This window comes from Cyrtonyx montezumae, unplaced genomic scaffold (assembly GCF_038088225.1).
Source record: "Cyrtonyx montezumae isolate F1298 unplaced genomic scaffold, pur_monq_1.0 scaffold_17, whole genome shotgun sequence".
Taxonomy (NCBI): domain Eukaryota; kingdom Metazoa; phylum Chordata; class Aves; order Galliformes; family Odontophoridae; genus Cyrtonyx; species Cyrtonyx montezumae.
The window spans coordinates 19,643,641-19,657,795 of NW_027071903.1; the positions used below are offsets into that span (position 1 = coordinate 19,643,641).

At 44.1% G+C, this 14,155-nt stretch overlaps 1 protein-coding gene across 2 annotated transcripts in view; it reads right to left on the bottom strand.

Annotated features, from left to right (window-relative positions):
* Positions 1-372: 372 nt before the first annotated feature.
* PEAK1 (pseudopodium enriched atypical kinase 1) overlaps positions 373-14,155 on the bottom strand; it is a 31,551-nt gene continuing 17,768 nt past the window's right edge. For both annotated transcript variants that reach the window (XM_065733579.1, XM_065733578.1), the window contains 2 exons: positions 11,690-12,438; positions 373-2,922 (listed from right to left, as the gene is read on the bottom strand). In XM_065733579.1, the coding sequence (XP_065589651.1) occupies positions 1,771-2,922; positions 11,690-12,438 (1,901 nt within the window). In that variant the 3' untranslated portion in view covers positions 373-1,770. The remainder of the gene's footprint in view (positions 2,923-11,689; positions 12,439-14,155) is intronic.

Sequence of the window (14,155 nt, forward strand, 5' to 3'; positions counted from 1 at the left end):
AGGGGCTGCAGATCTAGCATCCGGTAAAGGCTGGTGTGTAAAGTGAACACTGTAACATACAGCTTTAAAAAATACACACAAGAATTGCACATAGATCCATAGAAGAGAAGCACAGGCTCGTAACTAGGGCTGTCTGCTTTCCATCACCTGGGTTAGAATATTCAGTATCACTTGTTCCTCCACATCCAAATGAGTTCTTCGGAGCGATTCAGGGAACAATTCAGAGCCCAGCAATACTGAGAAAACACATCATCTGTCCAACTGCAGAGGTTCTGTAGGAAACAGCCCCTCGGTCAGGGTGGGAGGTCAGCAGCTGCCTCGAAAAATGCAAAGCTCCTTCAGGTTGAATTTCTTCAGATTTTGTTTCTTACACTCGCTAATTCCCGCTCCAGTCCCAAACCCCGTCTGTAATGATCTCCGAGCTGCTCTGACAACGTGCCACTTTTGGGGTGCTGTCTATGGCAACATGAGAACGCACTAGTTACAGCAGACAAGGGAAGCGCAGCCAAACACCGCTGTGGGAAAAATGGATCACGGCTCTGTTAGTTGTGGCTGCCAAACTTAACAGCTCCCTCGGTAATTAAACAACACTGTTTTTGCCCCTTGTTTTTACCCTTCAGAGAACTGTGTCTGCAGTAAAAGTGCCTCCATGTGGCCCGTTAGCTACACACAGACGAGCTCTAAACACTTCCATCTCCTGCCAACATACCAGCGGAGCCAATTTCAGTCCCACTTTGCAATATGGCACAAGTGACAAGAGCAAACCAAAATAAAACTGAAGAGGTGGCTGTTATTTTCAACCCCAATTCATAGCAGTGATTGTCAGAGAAGATTATACACGGCCTGTCCTGTTCAAGTCAGGCTTTAGTGCCTTCTGCGATGGAAGGGGAATTTCAATTGCCCACCGTGTGTTGTATTTTTATTGTACGAATGTGGTTATAGCTACAGTACATCAGCTGTCCAGACTGGTGAGTGTCAAGTAGGGAAAACAGGACAGACTAAGCGTGCATATTCTGCTTTTTGATGCAGAGGTCTTAAGCCAGGGAAAACAGTCCAATTAAGGCAACATTGATGAAATCAAGGATGAGATTGGAAAGGATGTGGGTAGGCAGTGTGTCAGAGAGAGAGGAGAATGGAAGAGAACAAAGCACAGACGCTTACTGCCTGCTGACACGGTGCAATCAGCAGAACAACCACATCTGCAAGGAAAAAAGAAGGCATAAAATGTTAAGGGAAAGATGAGAATCCATTTGGTTGAGACCAAAGGGAAGAAAGAGTCCAGCCCAGCCGTGGGGGACGAGGCGAGAAGAAATTCTGCGTGGGGTGTGGAATGAAAGCAATGGGGCAACGTGGGTCATCCATCTCCCATTTACAACTAATCCATCTCTGCTATCGGTCACTGCTATTCACTACCAATGCTACATACAGAAATGGCAGAAACTGCCCAGCAGGAGGAGGGCAATTTGTTTACTGTAGTTTTAGAAATAGTGGTATAGAAGTTTGCTCTCCTTTTATCTAGTTACAAAGAGTATGATCCAAATGCAGTCATGCGTATAAAATGAATCCCTAAGAGGCCTGGCTAAAAAAGCAAAGTTTCTGTCACACTGGGTACAGGAGGCAGTTTCTCCAATTGGAACCTATTTGCTCAGAGCTGCTGGCTTTGACATCTAGGCCTTTGTTTTAAACACTCGTTCAAAGTGTGAGCCCTAGGGCAGGCTGGAGTGAGGGCTGCACTGGAGGTGCTTCGTAAAAAGCAGCAGGTCTTATAAACTAGTGCTGCTGCATGATCCTCACAATGCGATGAAGTGAGTCCACGGTCGCAAAAGCCAGATATTGACAACAAAGCCAGTCTTCCAGAATCACTCCACAGTCTCTGTCAAAGGACTTCTCTGCAAACTTTATCATCAGCAGCGTCCTTTTGATGTCCAGCCAGTTCTGAAGTACAGCATCTTTCCGGGCCGGGTTGGAAGATGCACTTAGAGCATGGAACAAGTCCTCACGTGGACCCCAAAGCAAACACTGAAGGATTCCCTTGGCTTCTGATATCAGGATCCTCTCCGAGGGGTTGGGATTCAGCAAGCAGCTGGCAAGTTGTTGAAGCCCTTGAGAGTAGAGGGAGCGGCAAGGGATCTTGGGGAGATCAGCATGAGTGTACTCCTTCTCCTTCAGCTCCGGGTTCTCATCAAATGGATTGGGTAAGTGCAGCATTTCGTAGATAAGGATGCCAGTCTGAAATTCATCGCACTTTTTGTACTGTGTTGCAGTGATGATTTCTGGAGCCAGGCGGGACTGATCCCGCAGGACCTCAGGATCTACCATATGACTCTTCTGCTTGGCCTGTGAGAAATTGCTCACTATTAACCTGGCTGGGCAAGCAGTGTTGGGACTGGGCTCCACGGACTCTGAGCTCAGAGGGCTGCCTCCCGGTCTGGAATGAACCAGCAGCAGGTTCTCTAGCCGCAGGTCACAGTGCGTGATGTGATAGGGTTTCAGGTGCTCCAGGCCCAAACACAGCTGTAAAAGGAGAAGGCAGACTTGCCTCTCATATAGATCTGGGCTTTTGGCATGGCGAGGGGCAGACTCTCGCACAAAATCAGCCACTGTTAAGTATGGCACCTCTCGTGTGATGACTACAACACGGCTGCGTGGCTTGCTCATGGTCCCCTGGTTACTAGAGCTGTCTTTCTGCAAAGCCTCTGTACTGGAAGGAGGGCCTCCATTCTTTAGCTCAGGTTCTTGCTCTTCTTCTTGCTCTTCGTCCACCTCTGGTGCATCGGAATCCTCCCACGGAAGGAGGCGAACTGGCACTTCAGCAAGGAAATGGCCACAGTCCTGCTGGATGTTGAAGTTGATAGCCAGACTCTGCCGGATAGACAGGCTGTGATAATACTGCTGGGACTCCTTAGCTTTGCTCTTACAAATCTGGGGGAAGAAAATAAACACAACAGATACGACATAACTATTCATTCGAAAATTCGATGTCCTTGGACTGGAACACTTTTCACTGAACTGACCTTGGCACATGAACGTGTTGCATTGGATTGGATCTGGAGCTGCAGATCAATACGTGCAAGCAGCTCACCCTGTGCATGTAATATTCCATGGAAAATACAGTTCAGGCGTGTTGTGCTTCCAGTCAGAATAGCAGCTGATATACAGTAATTTTGCAGTGAAATCTACAATACAGACAGTTGTTCGTCTCTATGATTTTATTTCCCGTTCTTCTCTCAGCTTTGTACAAAGCTTGAGCAGCAGCAACCAAATAATAGCAATAATATTTATAAATAAATACACATAGAATATCTGAACATCAGACGATTGCACGACTGAGCTAGCACGGCACAAGTCAGCACCTATCAGCTGAGTTACATAACTGGATGCTGCTCCTTGCCTGCTGTAATTGGAAACTGAAATCCTACACACTAACACATCCTCTCCCTCAGTCAGGTGTGTGTGGGGGCACAGGGAGATTTGCTGTGGCTCAGGAAACCCGTTAGAAAACGGTACCTTAACTACTTTCAATCATCTGTCAGCATCCTAACTAAACACGGACAGTTTGCCCTATTTAGCTATATTTCATTGCTGCCCAGAAAGATCCTGATATGTACATGATCACCATAATTATCCTTACTAATTGTGTGCACTGTCACAACAGCTGGGAGCTCCAGCCTCCCTATGACAGCCACTGGACCACCTCTATCAATCTCTGTTCTAAGCTGTTCCCTCATCAAAACTGCAGTCCCACAGAGGCTCATCTGTGCTGCACGTTAACCACAGCTCTGCTAACTTTACTGAGGCTGTTCAGAGCTGCAAGGGCATGTTTTAACCTTTACAAGGTTAGAGCTGTACACTGCCACTTGGATCATCCCTGTGCAATGCCTTCCCAACCTACTGACAGCACCCTGAAAGACACACGTCCTCCTCAATTGCCCTTCTCTATCTCCCCTCATTTTTTTTCCCCTGCTTTTCAATTCGATTTTACTTCAAATCAATCTGACTGTCCCGTCCTAAGCGATACTAAAAATGATTGATTTCCATCGTTTAACATTGCACTTTTTACACTCTGGAAAATATAACTGTTCTGCATTTGGAAAGCAGCCAGCCCTCATTACTCTCAGCGTTATCCCTAACCCTGTGATTCCTGTTGCTCTTTTCTGGCTTCTCCTCCATTTAAGACCTCTCCAGCATCAAGGAGAACAGAACCTTACATATATTAATCACTCTTATGTTTCGCAGGGTGAATAAATTACCTTCAGGTCGCTGTCAGCTATGCAGTCAGAACCCCCAACACAGCCAAATGTCCCCCAGTGCCAGCTCTTCAGTAAGAGATTTTGTTTCAGACTCCATCAAAAATGGAGATGCTAACTCCATTCCTACTGCGGTGACTTTTAGAGGTTATCTTTGTATCAACAAAACATTAATTAGAAGACCGAACGGTATTTTGATTAAAATCAATACTGCCTCCATGAAGTTTTTTCCATCCGTATCCTGTTATTAAAGGAGATAATAAAAACGAATTGTAATCTCACAAGTGTCCAACAATGATAGCTCTTGGACACTTATTTCTCTTGTTCAATACATGCAAGTATATGGACACACGAACAAGCATACTGAGAGCTGAAAGCTGATTAGAGATGTATTTCCTGCCTCTTGCTTTTTGTGTACAAACAACACGACGTGAGAAGTGGAAAAGGGAGCTGCTTTATTTCAGGCCGATTAAATTGGTGACTACACAAACACTAACATTTGTACACTAGATGTTCTGTAATTGACAAATGGGAATGGAAAGCTAAGCTGTCTGGTAACAGCACCTGAAGACCACAGTATGAATCAGACACCTGTCTGAACTCATAAAACAGCATATAACAGAGACCAGCAGTAATGTGATGTGCTTTTAAGTGTCTGATCACTCTTCATTCTTCTGCTGAAACACAGATGCATGAGTAAAGTAAGTACTGGGTTTCAGACCACACAGCTCAGGTTCCCATTGTACTGATATCTTCCTAGAATGGGGAAAATGTGATGCAAGCAGTGGAGACAAACCAAATTTTCCCTCTGGTTTGTTCCAAGACAGCTCATAGAATGAAACTTCATTTACTAACATTCACTAGGCTGTAAGGAATCAGAAAAAATAAGGGCTAAGAAACTTTCTGTGCTATTTTGTTATTTTCTGTGTTGTACTTTCTACTCTGAACTCCATTTTATATTCTGATTTTGCAACAGAGCACTGAATGCTGGCCTTTAGTACCACTAATGTGCAATAATGCAAGCCTTTGCATTTTGTACTGGAATAACCCCACCACCATCTACAACTATCATCTGAATGACTGAGATTTAAGATTTGCAAAGTAAACCAAACAAAGTAAGTTAGGCAAGCAAAGTCTACATTTACCTTTGAAAACATTTAGGGGACAGGTTGTGAAATGTGATGGACTCATTAACAAGTATTTTACACTGGTTGTGATGAATTGCAAAAGAAGCTGATACAGAGCTTCCTTTCCGTTGGGGTTGGTTAATGCTATCTCAAGACTGTGAGTTAACAGCCAACCCAGCCTTCTTCGTATGGGTTTTTAAAGATTTGTCTGCTCCAGTCACTTACTTCTTAAAAAAATGTATGCAGAAAACCTGCTGCCTTTTCTAAGCAATGAAGAAAGAGGTTGGCCTGGGCTTGGCAAGTGTTATTTCTAACGCTGATAACGGGCTGGTTGTTCAAAAGGTGAAGCAATGTTAGTAAAATGCCCTTCTTTATGATGCAAGAAAGCAGTGAGATGAAAGAAGAGAGATACGAGTATGAAGGCATGGGAATTTTCCACCTCCCTTTTCGCTGTACCACAGAATGATAAGAATGGCTTAGGTTGGAAGGGACCTCAAGGATCTTCCAAGTTCTGACCCCCCCCACTGCACGCGGGGTTACCAACAGCTAGATCAAGTACTAGATAGCTCAGGTTGCCCAGAGGGTCCCATCCAACCTGGCCTTGAACACCTCCAGGGAAGGGCATCCACAGCACCTCCCCACCCTCTCAACGAAAAACTTATCCTGACATCTAATCTAAATCTTCCCTCCTTTAGTTTAAAACCATTCCCTCTTGTCCTATCTCTTTATACCTGTATAAAAAGTTGATTTATCTCCCGTTTATAATCTCCCTCCAAATATTGGAAGGCTGTGCTGAGATTTCCCCGGAGCCTTCTTGTCTCCGGAATGAACAAGTGCAGCTCCCTCAGCCTCTCTTCATAGAAGAGGTGCTCCAGCCCTTTACCTATTCTCGTGGCTCTCCCCGGGACCCTCTCCAAAAGCTCCACATCCTCCCTGTTTTGGAGGGCCCCTTATGTGAATGCAATTCTGCAGATGAGGCCTCGTGATGGCAGAATAGAGAGGAACAATCCCCTCCCCCTTCCCTGCTGCCACCCCTCTTCTGATGCAGCCTGGGATACCATTGGCCCCCCGGGCTGCAGGAGCACACTGCTGATCATGTTCAATTTTTCACCTACCAGGACCTCCCAGGACCTCTAAGTCCTTCTCTGTTGGGCTACTCTCAGGGAGTTGTTGCCCCAGTCTGTACTCATATCTGAGATTACCCCGACCCAAGTACAACACCTTGCATTTGTCTTTGTTGAATCTCATGAGGTCCACCAGAGCCCACCCGTATGGCATCCCTTCCTTCTGCTGTATCGACCACACTGCTCAGCTTGATGTCATCAGCAAACTTGCTGAGGATGCACTTGAGCCCATCAGCTATGTCACTGACAAAGATGTTAAAAGAGTTCTGGTCCCAGGACAGATCCCTTGGGGACTCTTACATCTGGACATAAAGCCAGTGACCACAAGCAGCTGGCTGCGACCTTCCAACCAATTCCTTATCCACTGAACAGTCTAACCTTCAAATCCACCTCTCTCCAGTTCAGAGATGAGGATGTGGTGAGGGACTATGCCAAAGGCTGTGCAGAAGTCCAGGCAGGTGACATCGGCTGCCTTCCCTTTGTCCACTGATGCCATCACTCCTTCACAGAAGGCCACCAGAGAGGTTAGGCACAATCTGCCCTCAGTAAAGCTGTCTCAGATCACCTGCTCATCCTTCATGTGCCTGAACACGTCTTCCAGGAGGATCTGCTCCATGATCCTTCCGAGTACACATGTGAGACTCACCAGTCTGTAGCTCTCCAGCTCCTCATTCTTCCCTTTCTTATGAATGGGGGCAATGTTTCCCTTCTTCCACTCACTGGGCATTTCACCTGACAGCCACAACGTTTCAGATATGATGGAGAGCGGCTCTGTAACCACATCAGCATCTTCCACAGGGCCCTGGGATGCGTGCTGTCTGGCCCCATAGACTTGTACACATTCGGTCTCATGAGGCCATCTCAGACTTGGTATGGACTGATCTCTTCCGTCCATCCATAGGAACCAAACTTTGGTCATATTTATTTGGACAGGACACAGTTCTCTACTTCTGCCAGTTCAATATTCTTTTACTGGTACGTTTTTTCTCCTTCACAAAGAAGCAAGATTTTAATGTTTCAGAGTTTTCAAAACCTGTTCTGCATTAACTTTTATTTTTCCATTATGGATCCAGTAGCCTACCGTGCCATAGGCTGCCTTCCATTTCACCAGCAGGGAATCTCATCTCCACTCTGTCCTATGCATTTTACAGGGCATCAGTGAATTTAAAGTAAGATGAATATTGTGGGAAATGAATTTACAAGTGCTGAAAATGAGAAACACGGAAGATGACAAAGGCAGCACCATCTGTGCTGCTCTGTTGTATTACACAGAGCGACAACTGCAAATGAAATTCTGTGTAGAATGAAAGCTTGCTAATCCCAAATTGATAGCTTGTTCTTGGCACAATATTTTCTTTCCGAGGAGGCCAGTTTGATCTCTGATTGACCTCATTTTCTTGATCTGGCCTCCAAACAGAGCTTTTACTTTTTAATGATGTGCCAGAACATAGAATTCTGCACTATTACAACTGAACTTGGAAGGGGCTGAAGTTTAAACGTGGGTGGCTTTATTTTCATCTGCAGCATGACGTTCTGGGGTGACATCTGAGAGGAGCTCTGCAGGCTCCACTGGGAAACTGCCTTGACAAAGAAACCCAACAAATCTCAGCACACCAAGTGACAACCTAAATATAACAAGAATATAATTGCCAGCTGCAACTAGGAAACTGTCAGCCAACATCATTTCTTTCTGCATTGCTCTACTTTATACATGGAATGGGAACCTTAGTAGCAATGTTTCACTGCACGAAGAACTTCTGCCACCCTGAAGCAATCAAAACAATACATTTTTAATTGCTCACTTGGAGCTGTCTGTACCTTTGCAAGTCCTGTTATCCTACCTGGCCTGCACTGCAGCACGTGTCTATGGCCAGAACACGTGTGATGAAGGCCACAGCTTCAGCTCGTTGATTTCTTTACTTTTGCATGGACTCTGAACCATGATTACTATGTGTGCTTATCATATTGCACTATAATTTCCTTGAGAGTTTGATATTGAAAGTAGAAGTTGTTTCCTTCCACCTCAGTGGCACAGTAATTAATGTTGTCTAACATTGTTCATGCTGACTAATCGGATCATTATTATTATTTTAAGATCCCTGGGATATTGCTGCCATACGAAGTCTGTTCAGGGATTGTTAAGAACTGGACTTGTCCAGTCCACTTTGTACAGAAAGTCGGTTCTCAATTGTGTGTTTATTTTGGTGTTAATCTTTTCATTACATATGTGGAATTATTGATATGTCTGTGGTTGCATGTGGGCGCTTACCCAAACCATCCCAGATCTTCTGGCTGCTTAGAAGACAGTACTTACACTGAATGAAGGAAAAATACCTCAGAGAGAGGAATGGTATGAAAGCCTTTCTTGTTAGTGAACTTTTGTTTAACATCTGGAAAAGTGCACTGTTTTCTGACTGTGACTAACTGTTATACTGATTCAGTCAAAATATTTTCCACCTAACTCCCTGCACCCTTTTAGTAAAGGCTGTTTACTAACACATTAGGTGAAGGAGAAGCAAAAATACAATGCTTTAAAACTACACACCTGTACAAACCATGCTTCCTCTAATGCTGGTACCAGGCAGAGCTGCACTCGTTCTCCAACAAATCTATTGGATCATCTTCGGTGATACCACCAGGATGAACAGGTACACTCACCTGCACTGAAGTGCCATACTTGTCAGTTTACATGCCTGAAGACCTTCAGTACCTTCTGGGGGAAAATCTCTTGATTTTTACAAACTGTGTAGTAATAATAATAAAATACGATCACAATCTAATGGGAAAATCAGAGAACTTAAAACTATCTGAACTGCTAGCCAGTGTTGCTTGGATAGTTCTGCAAAACTCAAAAGAACAACACAAATGTAAGTAATCAGCAGATGTGGCTCCGTACTTTCCGAGTGCATTTCTAAGGCTCTTTTTTCTACTTTTCTGTGCTCAAAAATAATAGGAAAACTTGGTTTGGGGTTCACTAGGCACACCGGCAGTTTTCACCTCACCATTTCTGCCATCTTGTTCTGGGGCAAAAGGACTAAAATGACAGAAACACGAAATGTATTTGTCAGAGGTAGATGACGATGTCATTTGGGCTCATACAAAAAATACTCAGGGTAGTAAATCTGGTACGTCAGTTGCAACTAAATTTGAACAATCCCTGTGATATAAGAGCAATGTAAGCTTTTGTCAAAATCTGATCCCGGGCCAATGACTTTAAGTCAAAGCTGAACCCAGCAGCAGGTGTTAAAACAATGTTGAAATGAACTCACTGTAAGGGGAGAAATCTAAGAACTGTAGTTTAAAGTTGGCAATGTAATTCAATACATTATCATAGAGAACGCGATAATAAAAACAACTACCAAAGAAGCGTAGAATTAAAGAGAACCTAATCTGAAAGAGAAAATGAAAATACAACAGTAATCCTGTACGTTGGTCTTGCTTGGCTTATGAAGAAATCAGAGAGTATCAGTGGTGAGATTCCTCCGACATCACATTAACCGTAAGGGAGGGCATTTCCCAGAATAACTTTTTGTCTTCCCATGACAGCACAACAGTTCATTGCGACCTCCAGCTCAATCATACTGTTATGGGCACTTCACTCACGTCTGAGACTGTCACTTCTATTATGCTATCATAAATTTCTGTGGTGTGAGAACTGTTTTTCTTAACAATGCAAAAAAAAATTTGCTTCGGCCATTGCCATGCTCTAGTCTTACTGGCTCTGTACAAGGTATCTATTCTCTGCCTAAATGTCATAAAAACAACAGCATAGGTCCTGTTTATCAGGCAGTACTTCATAGACACTGTGTGAAGAGGAGCCACAGTAGTGATAACCCAAACCTGCCTATATAGAAAGTTACAACTTCAGGTCCCAAAAGCAATGCTTTTTGCATCACCGTATTAAAAGCAAACCAGCAAGAACCTGAGTAACACCAAAGTCGATTCTGCAACTAGACCAGGTTGGCAGATAAATTCATCATCTTATTTCTCATCTTTTCTTAGCTACAAAGCATCCATATCTAATTTCAGATCTTTCCCAGATGAGGGCCTTGTTTACTAAAGAAATGTATATGACTGTGTCCACACGTTTGCCTTAACAAAATGCCCTTCCAGGTGAAACTATCAATTGCAACAACCTTACCTCTCTGTTACTCACTTATTTTTATATCTTCCTTGTAAACAGTCGTGCAGGAGTGATAGCAACGTTTGGTTCCTTTAAAACAGCACCTTTCCGAGAATGTCAACATGCTCTATATGGAACAATGACTTATGTCTCACACCTGTGTTGGGTAACAACTGCTTTATCTCAGTTTCAACAAGGAGGAGATAGGACCTCAGTGGTTTGCCCAAGGTCATACAGGAAGTCTGACAGAGCTGTGACTCTCCACTGTCTTTCCCACTGTCCTCCTACCCGACAAACGCTGACAAACGCTGAGAACTGGGGAGAGGCAGTGCTCAGAAAAAATAACCTACATAAAAGCTAAGAAGCACCAACGCCTGGCGAGATAGCTGCCAACTATTCATTAATGTATAGCAGTGAGTCTGTATTTGTCACCTAATGACAAATCAATTGTTTCTTCAGGAAAACGCAACAAAGTCAAAGCGGACAAGTTCAGCTGCTTTTCCATAGTACAGTTCATAAGGCAGCACTGATGGCTCAACAGAGATTTTGAAAGGCTGCTCATGAATGCTGGTGACAATTATGGAATCGGTATGAGACCAGAAAGACATACTGCTCTGGAGTTTACATTTAAGATTGCATGGCTCTAAAAGTGGGACATTTTTAATAATTAAGAATGCTGATTTATTATCGTCTGACTTAGTATTTGAACACAGGTTAATCTGCATGCAGGTGAAGTTTTGGTATTACAAGTTCCCAGAAAAGTGCTGAGCAACGTGAATATACTACAGCTTTCTCCTCAGTATTTCACTGAACAATGACTGCAATAAAGACTGAGTTGCATTGATTTTGCTTTAACATTTTTCGAGTCACAATAAAAAGAGATGAACCTTCAGGAGCCAGTGCCAAGCATGGCTCCTGACAGAAGGAAAAGCCTTAGTTTTGGGATTACTTTTCATGCAGCACTATAAGTAATGCTTACCTGTACTGCAGGACCAACCATAACCAGGGCGGTGTTGCTACATTTTTGTCACTGATGTCTAGGGTCACCATTTTTCAAACCCCTCTTACCTTGACTGCGTAATTGTTGAGAGGATCCTTTGCGTAAGAAGCCGGGTAGTAAACTGCATCACCCGCCTCACAGCACGGCTTGTCGCTGGTGAGCCTGAAATCCGACCAGCTATCTACTCCAAATCGCAGCTGGTCTTTTTGTCCAGCCATGAACAAATCTTCACATTTAAGTGCCAGCTTCTTCAGTGAATCAGTGTGCAGGCTTCGGATTTTACCTACCACTTCTTCTCGATTTTCAATTCCTCGATAAAGTGCTTGCCTCTGTGGCTTCTGGACACCTCTGCTTTGCTTAGACTGCGAGACACGTCTCCCCGTCAGAGACTCCATGCTGTTGGAACAACGGTCCTTAATACTGATAGTGGTTAGGCTGGAAACACTGTTAGTTGCTGAGGTGGTTGTCCTTAACTTTTCCGTAGGCCTGTCCAAGGAATCTCCTGACTCGTTGTCCAGAGCCTTGAGCTCCAAGCTGACTGAGGAGCAGGCACTGCTCGCTTCCCAGTTGGTGTCAATGTCGTACGTGGGATTGGCCACAATGCACAGGTTGTTCTCGAGAGCTTGCTTCTGGAGATCCCTGGGACTCGGCTCTGTGTTAGCTCTCAGAATTGTTTTTTTGGGCAGTGGAGGTGGTGTTGGCTGTAAGCTGTTCATTGTCTCTGGGTCCACTACTCCTCCAAAGGCAATGGCATCGTCCAAAGCTCCCTTTGGCTGCCTCGGCTGCTTCGGCGGTATCATGGCTGCTCTGGACTGTCCTGTAAGAACAGTAACGGAAGATTAAAGTACTTTGCATCTGCTGCTCATATTTGCACTCTGCAAACAAGATTAGGAAGGGTAAAGAAAGAAGATGACTAGAACTCCCTCCTCCCATTTGGAGAAAACCTGACTGCACACCTGAAATGATGAACTAATGAGAAAGGAAAATGACTAAGTCAGCATCGTGCATCTATTATCACATACAGCCAGTCTTTATTTGACCTTGGCCTGAATATTAAGATCAGTTCCCGTGCTGACAGTGCTTGCATTTTATATCACATGGCACTAATTACAAAATGTGCAAGCAAAACCCAAATATCAGTTTTGGCACTCTGGTCAATTTCAGCTTCAGTAGTTATGCTCAGCCTCCCTCAGTTCCGCCTGCAGCCAAACATCTGTAATGGGATCCTTTGCTTCCTATTGTGATGCACTGAAACGACGGGTGGATGCTGTTAAGTGGCTCTGTGTACTATTTTTGTGAAGGTACATAGCAAGCGAGGTGATCTTTTTTATATCTCCTCATAACAGTTTCTAAGGAGCTCGATCGCTTCAGTTTGAAATGCGCTGAAGAGGATGAAAGCACTGTTTCACAAGGTAGAACAGAACAATTCAGAGACAAACACTGTAATTTAACAACTTCAGCAGCCGTATCAGAAAGGTAAGATTGCTCCAGCAGATCCTTCAGTTGAAAACACAGAAGTGGCACCTACTTTCACAGAGGTTGACAAGCACACTGCTACCTGGTTTCAGTGAGAGCAGGATCACAGTTTGATATTACAAATGCATACATACCTTTTACCCACCAATTCAGCACAGCCACCCATCCCCAACCATAACGTTCTAATTGAGTTTCCTTCCTACACTGGGCACCTTAGCTGGCAATACTGAGTTCATAGACACCCTGACAGAGAATCTGTCAGCGAGTTCCCACACAGAAGGTTTCATGTACAACAGCATGGGATTCCCTCAGAGGGGCCAGCCGGTTCTGAAGATGTGCGCTTCTAGAGAAGACAAACTGCTGCTGATGTGTTTTGCATGGATTCTGGAGTGGATAATTATGTTTTATAACTGACAGAGCTCATGGAAATCAAGAATAACTGAGTGCAATACAAGAGAAGTAAAAACAAAACCAACTAATGACCCAAAAACCCAATGAACAGACCATAGAAATGACCAACTCGCTGCTGTTTGGGACAAGTCAACCGTTGTCACTCAGATCAATATGAGAATTTCCCCTCTTAATAATCAACTGTTGTTTTCAGAGGAATTATTCCATACATTTTCTCCTGCTCCTATGAGGATCACTGACAATCACAGTACGGCGGGGAGCTGACATTTACAGCTGTAGCAGCCATGAAACACAATTATTCACTGCGTAATTGTGGATGAGCATCTTTACCAGGAAGGGAACAGCCCGCAGAAAGATGTCACAACTGCCGGGCTGTCCTGGGAAGGGACAGTATGTGCTGAATCCTTAAAGAGAGAGCTATATCCACAAACAGAACAGTCCTAAGCCTTCAATTTCCAACGTTCCCTTTTCAACCATTCCAAGGAGACATCACGAGTGACAGTGCTATCTCTATCTTTTGTTTAAGCTCAAGAAAGCCCCAGAAAAGCCGGATGAATTTAGTGATAGCCCTGGATATTCCAATGTTTGAAAACTGCCTTTATGAGCAGTGAATTCTGCTAACTTGGTGTTTGCATTGGCGGTGGATC